We start from the raw sequence: 22,464 nt of genomic DNA on the forward strand, positions 1-22,464 counted from the left end.
ATTGTCCAGATGCCCATAAGTCAGGGCGACGGCGTTGCAGTGCATCATGCACGTGTTGAAGCACACGGATACAAAACTCCTGATTCCCCATCTGCCCTTGTGGGACGAACTCGTGGTGTATGACGCCTCTGCAATTGAAAAAAAAAACTATCAGCATCGTCTTTGTTTTGGTCTTCTGTCACCGCACCTTTATCGACGTCGGAAAGCTTGTGGACCGCCATTCGGCGCTCTGCCTCTTTGTTTGAGGATCGTATTGAAAACACCATGTTTTTTTCTTCAGCAATGATGCTGTCGACAAACGCAGCTTCCTTCTCTGCCTCTCCGAGGATGCTCGAGAGTGACCCAGGCTTCGAGAGTGACCCAGCATTTTCTGCATCCCATGTGTGGGGAAACATTGACGAAAATATAACTTTTGCAAGAGCCAGCACACCCCAACGCGCCAAGCGTGAAATAGCGCAGCGCTTTTCTGGGCACTGACATGGGATTGCGAACTATCTTCTTTATTTGCCACATCTCTTTGTTACACACATATTACGTTGCGGCTAGACAGGACAGCTTTGTTTTTTTTCGTGCGTGAATTTCTGTGACAATGCTTGCGACAGTTTCTTAATAACGCCGATTCTTTGTATGCAATAAAAAGTTGACGCAGCCTCATATACCGGTCTTGTCAGATGGGTGTCTTTTAAACCGTCAGTTATTGTGAAACAGCAATAAAAAATTTGATATTTGTGCTCTGTAGTGGCAAGACATAAACCGCGACGTATAGTATGCGAGGAGGACAGAAACGACTCAAAGCATCGGTGTATAGAATACGCGCTGGCGAACGGCCATCGTCTAAAAACCACCCCGCTGCTCCAATATTAGGACCTGCCTAGTAATTGCAATACTACGGGAGCGTAGCTTCTGTTAAACTTGTTTTGTATTAGCCGGGCACATGGAAGTTGCGAGAGAATTCAAACATGTGCAATCTTAAGTTTAGTGATCGCATTTTTATTGTAAGATTCACCTTGCCATTATCATATCGGTCCTGGCTGTTTGAAGCATATATAGAAATAATTTTCATATTTCCTGCCAAAAAGTTTGATTTCTTTGTGCTATCAGGAATAGCTGAAAAACAGCGCGTAAGGCATAACAGCAGGACACACAGAGTGTTGATTTTGCAGACAGCTCCTTCCTAGGACGCGTACATCTCACCGTGACTCATCCTTGTTTGCTTATTCGCGTGCATGCGAATAAGCATGCATGCTATTCGTGCTAACCTAGAAGAAAATGGCATTTGCTGCTTTATTTAGAGCCAGTGTCGCGAGTGCGATGACTGACTTTTTTTCCTTGCCTCTTTTTCCTACAAACAATGATTTACACGCGAACAATGGAAACATGTTTACTCAAGCTGTAATATTTTACATTTGAAGGTGCATTTTGCGCACTGCAGATTACTGCATGGGAAATTTAAACAAATCAATTAAACTAAAGTTTGACTGCATTGTGTCTTTGTTGCAATCACCTGACTGCTTGCTTCTTACTGAGTCAGTGCTCGGGTGTTTAAAAAACATAATGGTGATTTAGATTCTTTTCTAGATCCACCCTAATTCGAGAGAAGGCAAGAGTGTTGTTTTCAGCGAGTGATTGTGAATGCCGTGTTGTTGTGTTCTTGCGAATGCCGAATTCTTAGGCACAGCATTTCCAACTTGTATGGCTGAATTGCAGCCATCAGTAGAACTCCCCTGGGTTAGACTACACTCAACTAGTGGTAAAATGCAGCAAAATGAACGGAAATACAAAGAACAAGGGAAAAGAATGGTCGGGTTTTATTGTAGTTGAACAGAGTAGACATACGAAAGCTTTTGTTTATGATTGGCTCATGGTTTTTCTTTGCTGGGTCGGTGGCACGTGTGGCGACTATAGAAGACCAAGGTAAAGCTGATCTGGCCTGTTTGCGCTGCAGATGGAAGTTTATGAAGTCAACAATTTGCGATGCACAGCATGAGGGTGTGTTGCAGTTTAACATGAAGCATAACTTGCGGCAGCTGAGCTGTGGCTTTCGAGGCCGCAGTATCTAAAATAATATATATACTGCGCGTTCGGTGTTGGCGTCAGTCACAGATGACGCCGGCCAGGTCACTATCATTCAGATTGACCTTGCGGAGGCCTTTGATAACGTGCGCCATAATGTTTTGTTTGTAGTCTTGGAACGTGGAAATTTTGGGGATGTATTGCTAAAGGGAATTTCGCTATGGTAAAAAGTCTATTATAAGCTTGATCGCAAGTCATGAGCTTACCAAACCGTTTCTACTAATCTCGTCTGCCCGAGAGGCTTGTTCACTATCAGGTGAATTATTTGCTTTATATCTTGAACCCTTGTGCCTTAGTATCATCCGATCCCGAGCTATTCGAGGATTTTCAATTGATCATTGCGATATTAGGATTTTAGCCTATGCTGCTGATGTCGTCGTTTTTTTCTTCGGATAAAAAGAGTGGGCTTGAAGATCTGTATTTAGCAGCGCAGTTCTGTGCAGTCTCTGGCGCGGCTCTAAATTTGGAAAAATCTAAAGGATTCTGGAGCTACAGAGTTAAAGGAAGGTAATATTTTTGCAAAACAATATAATGCGAGATGTTATTTTGTATTCTTTTCGTCTGCTTCTAGAGAATTTTGTCAGAAGTTTTGAGAAAAAAATGGGGATGGGTTTTTTCTTTTCATTTTTGAAAAAACACTATGTTCAAAAATGCCAGATCTACGCAATGTTTCTTGCACTTTCCTTCATTACATAAGAATTGAAGTCCACCTGGACGTCTATCTATTCGGCAAAGCTGAAAGAGATAAGCTCAATATTTAAATAGAGAAAAATTCTAGAAAATAGCCTCTTTGAGACTTGTGCCTGTTCCAGATTTTTTTCTAGGAAGTGTAAACTTCCTGAGAATGGCGAAAACGAGCCTGAAATATTGCGTTAAACCTAAACTTTTAATATGAAAATATCTCTATCATGACTTTAATATCTCGAGCATTACGTCAGTTTGAAGTTGCGAAATTGAGCTGTGCGCGAGAACGCTGCCTCTGCTACGACATCGTTTATTTTTTTTTTTTGCACTGAGATACTAGCATTTTCACAGAAGGAAATTCTTTTTCAGCCTCCTGAATAATGTGTGCATAATATAAAAACTAATCGTACAAGATAAAAATTTGAAAGTTTTGGGCTGCTTGGTCTTTTGTTCATCTTAATGCGACCAGCGCTAAACGCTTTGCTCCCCATAAAATCCGGCTTCGGAGTTGTGAGTGATAAATAGGGTAGCATAGGGTGGTCCAGACGCAGCCTAGGTGGGCATCCAATGTCCCGTGACCTTGGCGGGTCATCACAACGTACCCACCGATTTACTAGCAAACTTACCACTCTGGCAAGTGGCAATTAAATCAAAGTTGATCGCGAGAGGTTGCTCGGAAAGAACAACGTGGGTCGTACAAGACCTTCCCGTGGCAGCACCTACCATCACATTGCCGTGGGGCATCCCTACCTGCTGCATCATTTCGCCAGGAGTGGTATGAGGAGTTTCAGGGGCTTGTGAATGTATGAGAAAGAGTAATGTTTGCCTCTAGTGCGCGCCGGCTTCACTTCTGACACTGACGCGTTCGTGCAAGCGTTGAAAATCTCGGATGGTAGGCGTAAATGGCTTAAGAAAAATAAGAACTTGCCTGATAAAAGCCGCAGCTCTTTGGAAACAGTTTCGAGCATGGAAGAATTACCGTCTCTTGGTTTGATTCTTTCACGGCCTATCATGTAGCGTGGAAGGGCCGTACGCGCTGCACTCGCCTCACATGAGGAGCCGAAAGTGATAAGACCGTGCTCTGGCGACTTCGAATAACAGTGGCCGACAGGCATATATAACACTCTGCTTCTTTTCTGTTTAATTATTCCAATTTTTACCTTCTGCAATTTTTACGTGTTGTTTAACGCTCTTTAGTTCTCCGTCTCTTTGACCTGCATACTTTGTATTTAGTTTCCTTGTCTTTTTCCGCCATTCCAAGCGAACGCTCTTTCTGTATAAGTAATTAAATACCTTAGCTGCCCACGTGCCATTGTCTGCAGTTTCCTCAAGCGTTTGCATAAAATATTTTACTCTAAGCTTTCCGTGCTTCGAGCGATACCCACCCAATATCCCACTGTATTGCCTCGCTTTTGGTATTCCCGTGGGAACCTCGTGCTAATCTTACAACAGCTCTCTGATTTAGTTCTAATCTGGACTTCACTTCTGCGCTTGGGCACAAAACGGCATTCCTGAAATTCAGCCCTGGCACCATTATTTTTTTCCAAATACCTCTCAGTACGTCATCATTGTTGTACCCCGATCAAACGAAGCCCATATAAAAAAAACGCCTTGAACCGCAAACTCGCAAGCAACCAGCCAATCGCTTTAACAAGCGGGAGAATTGAAAAGGGCGCTTGGAAGCCATATCTCATAAGCTTGTAGCAAATCACAAGAAACGAAGTGCAGATTGAATCAATAAATTACATTTTCATTGGTGTACACTAACTCTACGCTATTGCGTTGCTATACGCTGTCACTGAAGAAATGTCCCTCTCACTTTTATACTTCATGTTTAAAACTAGCGCTTGATGATAATAATGCCGCAGTTTTTTTCTATTGGCATCCACTAACTATCCGTCTCTTTGTTCGCACTGTCATTGTTTTTGTACTTGCTCTATGTTTGGTTCGCATGCGTGTTCCCTTCATTCATTTGTGCATTCAGTGCGCACTTTTTGTACATAGTAGTCCCCGTTCTTCTCTTGCGTTGCGCCTCGTTCTTTTTTGCCCTCTTCCTGGGGCTTATAAATTCAGTTTAAATACAGCAAACAAACCTTGCCCTGCAATTACTTTCATTACTCTCATGTGCACTCCCTGACGAGACGACTGAGCCGTAAAAGATCCGCAGTTATAAATAACAAATTCCCTATTGCACGTATCTATAAGGCTGCGACACAGATCCATGACTTGAAAATGGATTGAACGAAAGCGCCAAAAGAAACCACGTCGAGAGTTAAGAAACGGACACAGGGCAGAGAGTTGGATATAAACGATATTATGCCAAAGCGTACAAAAACCGAAGTACATAGGTCTACAGCCGTGCGCATGTCCCGCAAGGAAGGGAACATCACTGAACCTGGAAAAGTGATTATCTTTGGTGATACACCAATTCTGAAATCGCACTTCGGATGGGCCAGAAGTTCTGCGGCACCTGCGAAAGGAATAAAAGGGGACTCCCGCGCGATTGATTTCTCGTCATGGTACAGGACGCTTATCGCGCCAGATGCGTTGAGCAGTGTACTGTGGTTTTGGCTAGCACGTCAAATTCAGTCAAACATGCGGAGGGGTTTAGCTCAGTGATCAACTTCCTAGTCTCGAAAAACTTGCGATTGGAAAATGCTGCTAAAGAGGGTTGTTTTGTCTTCTTACCTGAATTGTTGTTGCGGATAAAACGATGGTAGCCACCCAAAAGAAATTTCGGCTGGTCTCGGCAAATCTAGATAAGGTAAAATCCAAGGCTACGCACTTAGTTGAAAATTTGAATCAGGAACGCCTTAAAGACGGTATAAAAAATGCAAAACGCAACTGTTTAAAGATTTTCTTCCCTGGCAAGATGCACAAATCAGGAATGCCGTTCAGGGCAATTGTGAGGGGGAAGATCACATGGCAATATGAAGCTTCCGGCTATTTATAGAAGCATTTGACATTGGCTACTGATGATGCCCTTAAAGTCGCAACTCTGAGTTTGTCGTATTTTTTTTACAGCAGGAAAATCCAGGTTTGTGTACAGCCTTCAGCACAGATGTAGTAGATTTGTTCTACACTCTTGCTCACAACGAATTGACGTCTTTCGTTTCAAGGTTCAGACAATGACGAGGAACAATTACCAAGTATATGTGGCATTTCAGTAGCTAGGCTTCTTGAGCTGCTGTCATTTTGTGTGAAGTATACCATCATTGATTGGGAAGGCGCACTCTATGCTAAAAGCAGGCGTTTGTATAGGTTCTAGAATGCCGGCTGTACTACGTGATATTTTTCTCTTATTCGCGGATCGAGGCATCCAAAAAACTTGGGTTAGATGATGTCGTGTATATTCAGATGCGTTAATGAATTTCTTAATTGAACAAACGAACTTTTCTAGACACATGTGTGCTTTGATAGAAGTATTAGACGCAAATCTACGTGGTTTGTTGTTCCCCACTGAAGTTCCGGTCGATTACCAGATGAAAATGTCAGACTTGTATTTGACTACACAGAATGAATACATTTTTTGGAACTACTTACCATGGGCCGAAAAACCATTGCTGAACTATACATCGCATCATTCAAAGACAGTAAAAAGTGGAATTGTTGTTTCATTCTTGTCATCGACGTTGTCCAAATCATGTCACCATGCTATGAAACAAAGCTTCGATGATCAGGCTAATAGACTGACGGATGCAGGATACCCAGATGAAGTCATCACTTTAGGTTGCAATAAAATTAGTAAAAAGCTGAAAACTTCGGCTTTGCCGCCTTTTTCACAGCAAAAATGTAAAATTAAATGTTCGCAGCAGTCCCTCCTTATGTAGACAGCCTGCCACATGGGCTTCAAAATGTGGCCCATAGGTATAATATTGCTGATGTTTTCTCGGCACCAAACAAGCTCAATAGAATTTGCTCATTTGCAGAACATAAGGCTCGGAATCCTGATAAATCTGTAGCAACCTGTGGGATCAAGCATGATAAAAAGGTTTTGCTGCCGTGCTCTCAGGGCGTAGTCTAGAAAATATCTATGTCCTGCGGAAAAACATACAATGCGCAAACGGGACAGTGTATTAGTGAAAAAGTCAGAGAACATCACAACTGATTAGATTCTAACTGCTCTACTAATTTAGTCGATCCTTGCCGAGAATATCAATCCTATTCTCCTTCTTTCAAGTATTGTGACATATTGTATGAGCACCCCGTACAAATGACCAGAGAAATCGTCGAAACAAAACCTGCATTGCGTGTCAGCAAACTATCTCTGTTCCTGCGTGATAGTGATGTTGCCTATCTTGACCCAACGCAGTTGCGCCTGCCTTGTGGCTTTGTTGTTTAGTTGTTGCCTGTAATCTCTTTACATTTCTGTTTTCTGTGATTAAACTTCAGTTGAGAGTTAGCGCTTGTCCTGTCTTCTTCTCCCCTTTCGGACTCTTTTTTCACGCAGTTATTTTTGAACATGTATTTTTGAACATGTGGTCTTTGCTTCATACGCACTGGTGTGATGGACTAAAGCTGGTTTATTTAGCAAGCGCTGGGGACGATGCCCTTAGGCACGCCTGCAGCTGGCTCACAGGATGTTCATGTGTCATAGACGTCTGAAAGAACCTTAACGGCCTGTGAGGGGTTGGGATTTAAAGCGTGCTCTCTATTAATATAACGTTTCACAGCAGACAGAAAGTAAAATTTATTGAGAGGAGAGGTAGTGAGTTCAGCCGGTGGAAACTAGGTAGGTGGAGTTCAAATACGTAAGCAGAACGTTTGCTTTGCGCAGGCGCGTCAGAGAGGTTTTTTAGGGGAATCGGATACAGTAGCTTCGGAAGTCATAGAAGGTTGCTATCTTCTAGGTGATCGGGACCTCGACCACAGCATGCTGACACAACTCTTGCAACAGCTGAGTGAAGACGACTAGGTCTGCTTTCTCAATTTGGTGAGTTCTCTAACTCGATTACCTAAACTGAGTGTGCAACCTGGGCAGATGCCGCGAACTGGCCGATTGACATGAGCATTACTTGCTCCGATGTGTTATTCACACAGGATTGTTTTAAAGCGAAGGGAGGACGTTTGAACATGTGTGGTGCCAGTTGCCCCATGTGTGCGATCAACTACCGGAGGATGCCCTCAAAGATTGCAGTTGTTATAAAACTTGAGGGCTAAGTTTTAAACTTGACGGTTAAGTTTTCAAGTTGTTTTAAACTTGAGGGCTAAGTTTCGAGATTATGTGCCATAAATATCATGAAGTATCTTCGACTACGCAGAAGTTGGTGCTTGTGATCACGATGTGTCCTCAGAAATCTCGTCACGTCTATTGGGAATAAATCTTCTAACTCGGCTTCCGTGGTAGTGGTATGACCGCGTCGTGGTTGCGATAAACAGGGCACAATGAAAAAAAATATATTTTCATGCGGTATTACATTCATAATCTCTAACCGCATACAAATTCTTCAGTAATATTGAAGAAGTGGCAGTAATTGTTACAAAACTCAACAAGAAGAACAAAAATAAATAAATTAGGGCTTTCGCTCTCACACTCAGTCAGGACTACAAAGCAGCCGAAGCTTCCACGAGGATGTGTAATTGGAAATAAAAACAGTAAAAGCCCCCTAGACTCTACAGACAGGCGATAAGAAACAAAAGTTATGAAAAAAGTCCACATTTCAGCATTAGCTGTGAATTTCAAGAATAGCTTCTAGAATCTATTTGAATAGCTTGCACAAAGAAATGTTCTTTGACTAATGCGTACGCCCTTCTCAAAAGTCAACAGAAGCAGAAATAGGGGAACTGATATGCTTCAATATTGGATTTCACTGCTGCAAACAGAACATATGCAATTAAAGAGGTCTTAGTGTAGGACTTCGGAACAATTTCACAATATCAGCGTTGAAACAGTTTGACGCGTCTATGATAATTCAAGATAAATCTGGTCTCATCTCGTTTCATACACATAGTGCTCAAGTCGGGTGCCGACTGCTTTGAGCATAAGCAAACAAGCAACAAATAGTTTCGCCCTAATACCACAAATTTAAAATGTCGCAGTCTGTGCGCGACAAAATGAAACACGCATGAAAATATAAGATATGCAGTTTTGCAGTCATTCAACGCGAACTTGGCACCATAGGCACCAATGCACCAATGCAATCTTCTTAAATCATGACGTCCCCACAACCAGAGTACTTTTGGGACAGTAAATCTCAAGATATCAAGCCTCTTACCATAGGAAACACTTAATCTGTGCAGCTTAGACTGCTGTTTGGTTCTATGACTCGGTAAAGACTTGGTTGTTTAACAGCCAGGCTTTGTGAGTAGCCTAGCTACGCGATTTTGTTTTCAGTTTCCTGCCTGCTTCACAGTCCTTTTCTGTTCTAGTGTTCCGGTTCTCTCTCTTTTAGCCTCTAAGCCACATATTTTAGGCCCTGCTGCACGCTACTGTGCCACCTTTTTCCACACGTGTCGTTGGCTTCTAAAATGAATGCCTTACATGAACTCCATGTACAAACATTCTGAATCTTTGAGTGCGGTAAAAAATAACGAAAAGTAACAAATAAATTTTTACCATAATGCAGGGTGGTTGACCGTTGGAACTGCATAGCTTTAAAAAATGTGGCGTGCAGAATTTCGCGCTGCTTCGAGTACTTTCGTGTTCAAAAAGGCTCGAGTCAAAATATTTTTTTTATTTCCTTACAAAAGACCAACCTGCTCACTTTTAAGTTTTATTGCAGTTGACATGTGGTAGATGACGTTAACTAATGTTCAAATAATATGATTATGAAAGTTAGAGGGCACATAGTAACAAAATGCCCTGTTTTGCCCCTTCATACTCCTGTGCACACAAAGCCGAAAGGAACAAGGAGGAAAGATGTCCAGGCGAAGCAGTAACAAACAGTTGGAATAAGAAACACCAAGGCATGGCACTCCCTTGTGCAATATATATTTTTTACGATTATATCTCCTCCTCTAGTTCCGATTTATCACATCTAACTTACCTCACAGTGCAGTGATTAAAAAGCCGTGTTCAGTCGGTCATAATTCTAAACTCTTCAAGTTGTTGTAAAGCAGCAGGTTTTTCGTTGTGTAGTCTAAGCTTGAAATGACTGTATAGTTTCTTATTTCATCGCCAGTCTGATTTCTGAAGCAAAATAGAGCTGCACAGAGCGTTGTGTTTCATAGTGCGCTAAGTCGTAACGGTTTCTCGAGAAAACGGAATAGAGCGAAGCTATCTGCTCCCAACGCGATCAACTTGGCTGCTGACTACATATAGATACCGAGACTTACCGCGTTCATTAAGCCGTAAACCCTCTCTAGAGGACCGCTTCACTGTGTTGTCTGAGCAACGGCAACTGACTAAGAAAATATACGCTATACATGCACACAAAATTTCAGTACCCGGAGTTTATTTACTACTTTGCGGCCACGAAATAGGTCTCTGAACATCTCAGTATATGCTAATCTTACGAAGAAGCTAGAGCATGGCTCAATATCAAAACATTGTCTTCTTGAAGTTATTTTACCGAAAAGGGCCATAGTTCAAACCCACTTTCCGGTTCCCTTAGGTAAAGTTTAGAGCCTGCACCGATGGTGCTCCACAGTTCCAATGGCTTTCCATGTGAGTTAAAAAGCTCCAGCAGTCACTTTCACGGCGTCATGTTTACCTGCTGTGTTGTCCTCGTCGTGCAGGGAACATAGGAGCAGCTTTATCAAGGCTTTCGTCTATGCGGCCCTTTAATGGCACCACGAAAGATTCTGGAGAATGCTGCTTGATTGTGGAGCGAAGCCTGCCTGGATTTTGTCAATGCCTTTGGGACTTAATAATAATAATTGGTTTTGGGGGGAAAGGAAATGGCGCAGTATCTGTCTCATATATCGTTGGACACCTGGACCGCGCCGTAAGGGAAGGGGTAAAGAAGAGAGTGAAAGAAGAAAGGAAGAGAGAGGTGCCGTAGTGGAGGGCTCCGGAATAATTTCTAACACCTGGGGATCTTTAACGTGCACTGACATCGCACAGCACACGGGCGCCTTAGCGTTTTTCCTCCATAAAAACGCAGCCGCCTAGGTCGGGTTCGAACCCGGTAACTCCGGATCAGTAGTCGAGCGCCCTAACCACTGAGCCACCGCGGCGGGGCATTTGGGACTTGAGAATTGTCCTTTTTCGGGAAACGGCGTCACGGCTTCTTTCCTTTCTGCGATAGGCAGCCCCATCACTTCTCTGTGAATTCCCTTAGCTATGTTGACATGCGCTGCTTTTTATCGCTTTTGTCGACGTAATCTTCCGTTACTTGATACACCTGTTTAAAACACCAACAGCCTGCTGGGCTGAGGGCGCGGCGAGCGTAGCATATCTTGGCTACAAAGTGGACACCGCTTCGTGCAGCGCCGGCGCGTTTCATGACGCACGTCCAGATACTCAGTATCACCAATTTACCGGCTCTAAGGAAACTTTACTTCCCGAAGAATGGTTATTTTTGCTCTCTGTTTCAAGATTACGTCGTACGCAAACACGCCAGATGTGACTGCCGCATGTCCGTGCTTGTTAACAAGAAAAAAGGTTTTCCACATTACCCACATAGCATCGCATGTTCTGCTTCTATCATTATACTAGTCTGATGTTCACAAAGACGAGCTCGTGCTGTGGAAGTTTTTTCTGGTATCAAAGAGATAACTGGAGCCGCTCGATGGCCTTTGGGCAGTATTCGCTTTTATCAGTAATACTCTGATTTGCGTGCCCTCTTTTGCAGTGCAACATGGCAATGAATGCCGAAGAATTTGTGATCAGTGGCCTGTCGGCCCACTTTCCGCAAGCGGACCATCTCGTTGATCTTAAGGAGAAGTTGTACTCTGGTGTCGACTTAGTTACAGTTGACGAAGCTCGCTGGCCTCGAGGTACGTCTGAGCTTCCAGGCGGCTTTACAGTTCCTTACTGAGTTTTGGCAGCTACCGTGTATTGCTGCGTACATCTTAACAATAATGCAGGGTAAAATCCTTGACTATACAAAAAAGAGTGCTCACAGATCTAGAGATGTTCGCGATTATTCTTTCTTTAATTTCTGTGCAGTTGCAATCACTGATTTTTCGAATGGCTTACACAGACTCTATGATCATCTGGGCACATCAAATAGTGCAAGAAAGTGCATAGAGGCATATACAGCAAAAAACGTTATTCTAAAAAATGGCATTATCAAATAGTGACCTTTCAGGCAGCGCAAATGTATATTTTTATTTTATTTTATTTAGCAAATACTGCCGGCCTGTGTTACAGGCCTCAGGCAGCAGTGGGGTACAAACATATTGATAAAAATGACAAGTACATTGCAAAAGAAGCAGATAGCGAACAGAGCAAAAACCAGTACATAAAACATAAAATCGGTTACAAAGACATAGAACATATGATGACATCGATCCTGGCAGCAAACGAAGGCATCGGACTTGGCCCAAAACAAGGATACATAAGAGCCCTATACATCCTTCAGAGCTTGTAAAAATAAATTCACCGATTCGGAATTGGCAACATCAGCAGGTAAACCATTCCACTTAATAATAGTATGGGGAAAGAACGAATACTTAAATACATTAGTTTTGCATGAAAACGCGGCAACTTTCTTAGTATGGTAAGAGCGTGTAGGGTGTCGAGATGTGTGCTCAACTAAAATTCCTTCCTCTATTGTTAGTTTATTGTTATAATACAAGTAGAATAACTTTAATTCTTCTCGATGACGACGCATGGCCAGGTGTTCAAGTCCTGCGGTTTGCAGTAGGGCTGTTGGGGAAATATTCCAAATGTAACAATTAAAGAAAAATCTAGCAGCTTTTGCGTTGGACATTTTCTATTTTAAGTTTCTTACTTTCGGTCCAGGGATCCCACACTGGCGCAGCATATTCCAACATTGGCCGAACAAATGTTTTGTAAGCTAAAAGCTTTATTTCTTGTGTGGATTGTGCCAGCGTTCTTCTCAAGTAGTGCAGTTGTCTTAGAGCTTTTTTCTATATACGATATGTGCTCGTTCCATCGAAGGTCTGAGACTATCTGAATTCCTAAGTATTTAAAAGCGTTGACAACTAAGAGGGGCTCATTGGCTAAGCGGTATGTAAAACTAAAAGGATTCTTTTTACGTGTCACAGTCATCGCTACTGTCTTGTTGGAATTCAAAGTCATTTGCCACGTGGAGCACCATTTTTTCTACTGCAGACAGTGAATCGCTTAAAAGGAGTTGATCTTCAGGGCTAGAAATTTCTTGATAAAGTATGCAATCGTCTGCGAAAAGCCGTATTTTAACATGTACGTTGTGAACTATGTCATTAATAAATACTAGAAAGAAAAGGGCACCCAAGACTGAGCCGTGCGGAATACCGGACTCTACTGGGACAGCATCAGAGAGGACACTATCAACAACCACACTTTTGACGTCTATGCGAAAGATAGGCTTCGATCCATGAGAGTAGGCACTCGTGTTTCAGCATAGGCTTTAACTTCTGCAGTAATTTTTGATGAGACACACGATCGAATGCTTTCTCGAAATCAAGAAAAACAATATCAACTTGATTATGCCTATCTAGTGCTGCCGCTAAATCGTGGACTGTTGCAATAAGCTGTGTTACTGCGGAGAGACCGCGACGGAACCCGTGCTGGCGATTATCAAGGACGTGGTTCTCCTCGAGAAAGTTAGTCAAGTGTTTACAGATGATGTGTTTAAGCAATTTTACTGAAGTGCACAAAAGAGAAATTGGCCGGTAGGAAGAAGGTGTTGATTTGTGTTGGTCTTTGGAAATCGGGGTGATTTTTGCGTGTTTCCAATCACTTGGCATTTCAGAGCAGTTTAGTGATTTCCTAAATATTAAAGTTAAATATTTGGCGGACCATTCAGCGTACCGCACCAGAAAGGCATTAGGTATTTCGTCAATCCCTGGCGACTTCTTTGTGTCCAAATTAAGCAGAAGAGCTAGCACACCTTCCTCAGTTATGCAAATGTCACTGATTGGTGCCAGATCATCAAAGGAAGAAAAATGTGGCTTGCAGCCGTCATCGTGAGTGAATATCGAGCTGAAGTACTGGTTGAGCGCCTGCGCTGTTTCTAACTTGTCGTGCATACCCGCACTATCTGCCGAAAGGCCAAGAATCAATTTCTTGCGTGGCGCGAGATGTTGCCAGAACTTGCTTGGAGAAGAAACAAGGAAATTTTTCATACGTACAGTGCGGAATTGGTGTTTGGATGTATTGACAGCGTTCCGCAACGACAGGCGTAGCATGGAAATCTTATCTGCAGTGGCCGATGAAGGATGCTTTGAGTGTTGTTGTCTCGCTTTATTAAGCTTACGTCCCAGACGCGCAATATCTTTTGTCATCCAAGGATTGCTAGTGCGCAAAATTTTCCGTTTTCTTGGCACAAAATCGCTTATACATCGGTGAACTAAGTTTTTGAAGAAGCACCACATGTGCTCAACAGAGGTACTCTGTGTTATGTGGTATGTTCGGCTTGTTGGCCTACAGTAATTTTAAAAGAGTGCGAAGCACTCTGGGGCAAGCAAACACAAATTTATTTGGTGGAGCGTTGATAGAGCCCCTCTCTATGAACGAGAGCTTCCTGATTAAGGGCTACCAATTGAATGTCAACGCTCGTGAATTCATTCTGTGCTTGTTCCGTTCATAGCGTTTTTTTCGTGCAGGGCCACAGAGAGGGTGCCAAGATTTACCAAACTTCTGTAGTGATTACCTCTCAAAGAACTGCAATCTTTCAGTATAGCTGTAATTACTTCTATGGAAAATATTTCCAGCGGGGGGTGGGGGCCAGATAAGTACCTGGCACAAAAGGAAATTCTTGCCAGCGCCAAAAAGAAGCAGTTCATTTTTTATATGCAAATTTTTCAATATATCTCTACTGTAGGCCACCTGGGCTTGCCAGAGCGAATGGGAAAGATTCGCGACCTCACCAAGTTCGACGCACAGTTCTTCGGCGTGAATCCCAAGCAGGCGCACCTCATGGACCCCCAGATCCGCCTGTTGCTGAAGACCACGTACGAAGCCATCGTCGACGCTGGCTACGACCCCGAAACACTGCGAGGACGCAAAGTGGGCGTCTTTATTGGCTCCTTTTACGTCGAGTCAGAAGAGGCTTTCAATGTGGACACAGACAAGGTCGACGGCTACAGCGTCCTCGGAAGTGGGCGGGCCATGTTCTCCAATCGTATTTCCTATTCTTTCGACTTCAAAGGTAAGCGAGAGCCTACGGCGAATGAAAAATAATTATGGAGCACTGCAGACTCCTGAGGTCTTCCTGACCTAGCGCCTCACGCCCTTCATGCGCCCAGGATTTCTCATCGCGCAATGCAAATGAAAGCACTTCACGGCCGCAAAGACGGGAAATTTTAGAACCCAAGAAATTCGGCTGCACAAATTTTTGCCCATGCGCCTTAAATAGCGTAGACGTCACGCTCGAAATTTCCAGAATTCCAGAAATTTTCACATGCGTCAGTGTTCTGGGAGCCGTGAATCTGTCCTCACCAACCATCGTTAGCGGTTATTTACCTTGAAGGGCAGTTTTTTCTACACTCCCTTCACCTTTGAGGCCATTCGTCACGTGTTTTCTGTTTCCTGATTTTTTCTATTGCTATGTGCACTTCTCATTGATTCTCTTATTGTGCTCTTGTCGACAGACTAGAATATATTAGTGGCTTAGAGAGTACCCCGTTGCCCCCGCCATGTGCTTGTGCGTTAGGTCATTCGCTTTGCAAGACGAGACGTATAGAGAAAACGGGCTTGTGAAGCCAACGCTGGGTGTCATTACCTCAGCAACAGAACAAATCTGCGGCATTGTTCAGAACATTCCGCATTTAAGCGACTTAGCCTGAAATGAAATGCATTTCTCGTACATTTTGTTTTTTAATGTGCTTTCAGGGCCAAGCGTCACAGTCGACACGGCGTGCTCTTCGGCAATGATAGCCCTTAACCACGCTCTGCTGGCCCTCCGTGCGGGACAGTGCGATGCGGCTATTGTGGGCGGGTCCAATATATTCCTCAAGCCAGCCACGACGCTGTCCTTCTTGCGTCTCGGAATGCTTTCTCCAGAAGGGAGGTGCAAGTCATTTGACTCCAATGGTACGTGTTTCATGCACATATCCTTGTAGTTATAAGCTCGTATTTTTAAGTTACAAACTCAACTAAGGTGATAGGACCGAGCAGCTATTCCTGTGATGCCCACGAATCCTGCGTTTTTATTATTCAGCTATAAAAGTATAAAATCTCGGCGAGAGCCTGTCCAACGACGTGGAAGCGCAAAGAGGCCAGGAAAGGGAAGCCGCACATTTAATATTTTTCCATTTTTTTCCGGGTTTTAGCTCTCATGCGCTGCTTAACTGTAGACAAATTAACAGATTTAATATATGTTGGCAGAAATATTACACGGCTTAAGAAACGTCCAGGGTATATTTATGCGCAGTTCACTACCTTCAGCTCACATTCAAGAGTTCATACCTTACGGGAATTCATTTTTATGCGCTGCTAAAAAAAACAACTAAAAAACACGAAGCTGCATGCTGTTTGGTGTTGTTACTCACGAGATTAAATTAGCTTTAAATTCAAAGCAATAAAATTTTCACCGTTGGATGTAGCCATTGATGTACTGAAAAGTAGCTTGATTTCTGTTTTTTCCAGCGAGTGGGTACGCCCGAAGTGAGAGCGTAGGTGTATTTTTCATTCAACGTCAGTGCGAGGCTCGGCGGATCTACGCCAAGCTGGTCCATGTCAAAGCCAACGTGGACGGGTACAAGACTGAAGGTAAGCGCATTGACAAAAATATATATTTTCAACGCTTGCTTTAAGCACCACGCTATAAACTGCGCAGCGTTGTGGCGAAAGTTTCACGTGCGAATCTACAGAAGCGCCAGCATACGCTCCAGCCAGAAAGCAGGCACAAAGTGAAGCCAGCTTAAAAACACAACGCAGAAGAAAGTTTATTGGATGAACTGGTATTGTATTGCTATAAAACACAAAACGGAAGTCTTGGACGTTTCAGTGTGAGACGTACGAGCAGACAGGTGCTTTCATAAAAGAGGGTTCTAGAGTAAAAATAAAAGCTCGTGAAAGCACCGAAAAACTAATAAAGATGGAGGCTCTGCTGCCTTCGCGGAGATGATAGTTCTGAGGAGTTGTGAGCCGTTCAAGTTGTATCTGAAAAGCCCACCTTTGTGCAGGTTTCAAAAAATAAAATCCACGAGGCGAATAAGCTCAAAAACAAGACTCACTTCTCCACACTGTCAAGCGTAAATATTTAATTTTTGTATTTAAGCATACGCACGCGCCTCCCCCCCCCCCCCCCCCCCACACACACACACACCATAACGTCGCAATCGAGACGACCTAGGCAGTTCACCAGGCCAGGAACACAGTCGAGCGAGACGCAGTCCAGGTGCCGCAAGGCCGGGTCGAACTGGCTAACCCACTTCAACCTCCTCGTCCTTGCTTCCGCTTTCTTACCCGTCGTTAGAATTCCGTCAGTCCGTAACACTTCCCTCATTGCAGGCGAAGCTCTCTGGGATAGTCAGGCATTGGTGCGAGGGCGGCAGAGTGTATGTCCGATGAGAGCGGACATAGACGAGGAAGAACGGACTGTGTCTGGTTGTATCGTATCTAGCGGAGATGTATGCATATGTGATAAATAGCGGAACAGAGAGCGTCTTTGTGATAGCAGGCGACATAATAAATAGAGAGCATGTTGATGAGTGTCCGGTTGGTTCGTTCCATCAAACCATTAGTTTGTGGATAATGGACGGTAGAATGACGGAATTGCGATGTGCACAAATGAAGTTCTTCGACGACATCGGCGGTGAACTGGCGGCCTATCTATCTGATAAAAACTTGCGAGGGCCTATGGCGTCAATTAACAGAGTGCAGAAGAAAGACCCATACCTTATGTGCGGTAGCCAAGAGAGCACCTGTCTCACTGTAAAGAGAATGGTAATGAGTAAAGACGACGATCCAGTGGTTGCAAGTACGAGACTTAGGAAAATAAATCGAGAGGTCTACACCTAACTTCTGAAAAAGATGCCTTGGAGGCGTCACAGACTGGAGGTGCCCAGGAGTGGCACCAGTGGGGCGCTGATGACTGGCGCACTGGGCACACTAGCCACATACTTCTCGGTTGTATCACGCATGCGCCAACAGGATAAACATTCTTGGTGCTCTAGAATATCCCCGCAGATCCTAGATGTCCCGAAGTCAGGTCATCATGCATGACGCGCAAAAAAGAGGCCCATAGGCTGGCAGGCAGCGCGAGATGAAAGCGGAGACCAGTGGCACAATAGGCCTTAAGTACCAATGTCGATCTCGTACACAGTGTACTGGAAGCTATAGGGGCCTGCGCAGCTGTAAATATCGGCTTTAACTGCTGGTCCTTCCGTTGCTCATCGTGGAACGTAGGGGCATCAGGAAACTGAGGGACCACAGCAGCGATAGAGTTGTCAAACGTACCGGCTTCACACTTTGCCGTGGCCAGCGGCGACCGAGAGACAAAAAGTATTGGGGGACTATAAAAAGAAAGAAAAATAAAGTGTCCCTGCCAGTGGCCCTATGTATAACGGCTGCACCCGAGAGACATATATTAGGTTCGGGCAACCTAAAAAGATTGAAAAATATTAAGCCCTTGGCTGCACCACTTACGCATAACAGGCTAGAACCTAGAGACAGAGGTTAGATTGGAATAAACAAAAAATGAATTGCCCTGCCCGCACCGTCTCGCGACACAACGGGAAAACCGAGAGACAGTACGCATAAGCTTGTCGGCATCCACTCCTGTATGAAACTGTGTTATTAAACTCTTGCATGGAAGAGGACCATGGCAATGAAGCTGCTCAACGGTGAAAACTAGCGCAAGGAGTGTTCCTTGTCGCCATAACGCAGAATCAGCACAGCACAAATGACAAAACCACTGGCGCCAGTATGCGATTCCGTTCGAGCCGAAAGGTTGAAATGGCGTAGAATTGGATTCAATGTTAGAACGAACTTAACTTGGCGAGGCGCAGTCACACTCAGATGTCCCCTCGTATGGAGAGTCTTTGTTAAGGAGGCACGTGAGTGCCTGGTGAAGTCTGCAAAACGGGACATAAAGCGGAGAAAATACGAAGAGAGTTCGAGAAAACTTCGAAGGTCCTTTATAGTCTGAGGCGTGGGAAAAGCTTCAATAGCCGCGGTCTTCTTGGGGTCGTCAGGTCAGTCACCTGCACCGTCAACGAGGCGGCGGACCACCAATGTCTGATATTCATCAAAGCGACACGTCTTCGAATTAAGTACCGGACCAGTGTGCTTCCGGCAGTTCACCACAAGGGTGAGGCGTTCGTTGCGCTCATTGAATGTCCGGCTAAAAATGACATCATCGAGGTAGCAAACAGAGATTTGCCATTTCCTGCCATGTAGGAAAACGTCCATAAATCTCTCTAAAATTGCAAGAGCATTGCAGAAATCAAAAGACATTATGCTAAATTCATATGGACATCTGCTAATAGCCCTACCGCAGATCGATGGATGAAAAGTATGAGGCGGAGAATAGACAGTCGATTGCGTCATCAATCCGCAGAAGGGTGTACACGTCTTCCTTTGGTACAGATTTTAAGCGACAGTAGCCTACGCAAAAGGGCCATGTAGTAGTTTTCTTCTTCGCCAACGAAGGTGGCGGCCCAAGGACTTCAGGGCTTTCGTACAGAACCATTTTGGAACACATCCCGAACTTGTTCACACATCACCTGGCGTTCTCTTGGTGACATTCTATGCTGCTTCGGTCAAATGGGGTGTGAATAGCGGGTGTCAATCAAATGCAGTGTACATGACATAGGGGATTTTGGGTGAAGCGCTGGAATCTGCAAAATCATATAGAAGAGTACTTAACCAGCAAGGCCGCCAAAGCATCACGGTGTTCATATTTCACCGATTTTGTAATCATGCGACGCAGTTGTGAGTCCATAGACAGCGCAGCAACAACTTCGTCTTGTGCGTCTTCAACCAAAGCCACCGGTTCAGGTCCTTTTCGGCTGCACGTGGAAATCTTATGTTGGCCGGCAAAAGCACAAGCCGCGGCCAACTTTTGATGGCCCACAATCGTTCGAAGCCCTGGAATTCTGACACCACGCAATCCGGCACAGAAATGAGTGTCTTGGCTCAGGTACACTAGAGCAGCGTCACGTCAACATCAAAGGCACCGAAAGCAAGGCTCGGGCAAGAACCTGGGACGCACATCGTAGACAGCGGACGCACACAGGTGTACTCAGATATGCAAAACACATCTTTAGGAGCTAGTGGCACTTCTCAGAGTCCAGGCGGAAGAGAGAACCGTCAACGCAGAGTTCCCCAGAGTGACAGTGGACAGTAGCCTCCCACATGCGCACAAAACCGATACTCAGAATAACATCGTGTGTATATGTGGAGAGAACCGCAAACTCCGCCGTGAATGCCATTCTGTCGAGGTACACTGCAACAATGCACATCCCAAGAGCACATAATAGCTGACCTCCCGCGCCATGAACGTTCATATTTCGGTTCCAAGGAAACAACTTTTCAGCCTAACAAGTTCCTAAATGGTAAATTCATAATGACTATGGTGGCACCCGCATCAGCGAAAGCGATTGTGGGCACACTATCCACAACCACATAAACTTTCTTCAACATAAGAACTGTTCGAGGAATTTCTAAAGGCAGCGCAGTCGATAGCGGCCTCACCTCCAGCGGCCGCGCTGACTCGTTTCCCGGCGAAGGCGATTGGGAATGCCGCCGTGGTGACAAAGAACGGCGCGCAGAGAAGGAAAGCGCTGGAGGGAAACTGCGGTCGGTATTTATAGAGCGGTTGCATGGTCCGTCGATCCGGGAACCGTCGCTCGACGTCGATGGCCATCGCCAAGAAGGACTGTATGAAGGATTACTGGCGGAGCACGGTTGACGGGTCGCTTGTAGCTAATCAGTGAACGGCGGTGGCAGTAGCGAGCGTTGTGCCCCTCGATGACGCAGCGGTGGCACAGGGAAGCGGTGCGTCGAAGTCCTTGTTACTACGAAGACTTCGATGAGGCAGGACGCAATGAGTACCTAAACACGTCTTCAGGCCTTCTGGCTGGGCGTCGGAAAGAGTGGGCAGATGGCCGTGAATAGTATTCATAGTACGGATAGTGGTGGGATTGAAAGTCAGACAATAGTGAACAGTAGGGAGTCGGAAGACCAGGGCCATCGAACCTTGATGTTAGGCCATTCACTTAACTAATCTCTGGCATCGAGTGGACTGCGCAAGAAGCCCGTGGAGAAACAGTAACTTCAGAGGACACGGATGGTGCGCCCCATGCGATCTGTCGGATCGTCATTGACAAACCCATGAAGCTGTCTTCAACGCTGGCCACAGTTGGGACATTGGCCAGGCGCCCAAATTTGGAAGTAATGCGATGAGCCTTAAACGCCTCGAATGTGCGGACTTGCCGAATGGCAGCTGAGACCGCTGCGAAGTCATATTTCTCAATCAGAGAATTATAAACATCGTCTGCAATCCCCTTCAAAGTCTCTAACTGTATCTGCGTCAGATATATGAACGTTGGTGGTTTTAACTAGGGAACCTCCTCTATGTAGGTTGTGCCCGGTAAGTGGAGGCGGTGTCACGCGCTTTTACGACCCGCTTTTGTCGCGCGAGGTTGCCGCCGAAACATTGCTGCAGTTCCGTAGCGAAGCGTTTCCAGGTTGTTGTGGAGTCCTCGTGGTTCTCGAACCAGACCAGAGCACTATGAGTAAGCAAACAAACCACATTTGCTAGCTGAGCGACGGCGTCGCATTGGATATAGCCTCTCACCCGTTGGTAGCAGGTCAACCACTCAACGTCGTCTTAGCCTGCGAAAGTCCACTCCTGCGAAAGTCCGAGACTCCCGTTAATGCTGGGAGGAGCTGTTGGCCGCGCCCGCAGGCCGGTCTGCAGCCTGGATCGCAGCGACACCTCACACGGCTCATGGCCCATCTGCCGGTTGCATGGTGCTTGTCAGCGGTCCCTAGCCGGCAAGGCGACGACTCCGGCGTGGCTTCCGTGGTAGTTGCACCGATGTTAGGGCCTCGGGATTGTAACGCGGCTCCCTCACCACAATCTTACAACAGTAACGTCGCAACTGAGGCAAACGTTTCTGTTGGAATGAACGCAAAAATATTTTGGATCCCATATTGTGCAGTAAAAAATTCGCAAACTTTGCTGGGAAAAGTAAGGCATTGCAATAATGTCAGCTTTTGGTACAATAATGGTAAAAGAAGCAAGAACCTGAGTCTAAATTTTTTTCTCAGTATTAAGGCGTTCTTTGTGCTATCGCTGGACAAAATTTGTACTTCTAGAACTGGCAGATTGTGTTTATTAGGCGTTGAATTATCCTAAAGATTCAAAAATGAAAAAAAAACGCGAAATTAGACGCATATTTAAAGAAATGCTCTCGGATTGTCTTTAAAATTTCTATGAAGGACCTTCTGTAACTCATAATTCTAAACCAAGAAAAAGAGTTGCATCATGTTGTTTTGAACAACAGTATTTAAATTTTAAACTATAAAAGCCTTATTACAGACCACATATTGTTCAGTGACCATTACTAGATATATCGAATGTAAAAGAGATGAATCTATCTTAGGCAATGCTTAAGTGGCCTACACTGCTGTTCTGCAGTGAAATCAGTTCTGTGCAAATCTACCGTCTCGTACTGGAGATAGCCACATGAACGGTTCCC

The 22,464-nt window shown here is 44.7% G+C and overlaps 1 protein-coding gene across 1 annotated transcript in view; it reads left to right on the top strand.

Annotated features, from left to right (window-relative positions):
• Nucleotides 1-7,601: 7,601 nt before the first annotated feature.
• LOC144119314 (fatty acid synthase-like) overlaps nucleotides 7,602-22,464 on the top strand; it is a 120,867-nt gene continuing 106,004 nt past the window's right edge. Inside the window, exons 1-5 of the mRNA XM_077651975.1 lie at nucleotides 7,602-7,690; nucleotides 11,493-11,637; nucleotides 14,634-14,960; nucleotides 15,644-15,844; nucleotides 16,400-16,522. Coding sequence (XP_077508101.1) covers nucleotides 11,499-11,637; nucleotides 14,634-14,960; nucleotides 15,644-15,844; nucleotides 16,400-16,522 — 790 coding nt within the window. The 5' untranslated portion in view covers nucleotides 7,602-7,690; nucleotides 11,493-11,498. The remainder of the gene's footprint in view (nucleotides 7,691-11,492; nucleotides 11,638-14,633; nucleotides 14,961-15,643; nucleotides 15,845-16,399; nucleotides 16,523-22,464) is intronic.

The sequence above is a fragment of the Amblyomma americanum genome, chromosome 2, assembly GCF_052857255.1.
Source record: "Amblyomma americanum isolate KBUSLIRL-KWMA chromosome 2, ASM5285725v1, whole genome shotgun sequence".
In the NCBI taxonomy this organism is placed as follows: domain Eukaryota; kingdom Metazoa; phylum Arthropoda; class Arachnida; order Ixodida; family Ixodidae; genus Amblyomma; species Amblyomma americanum.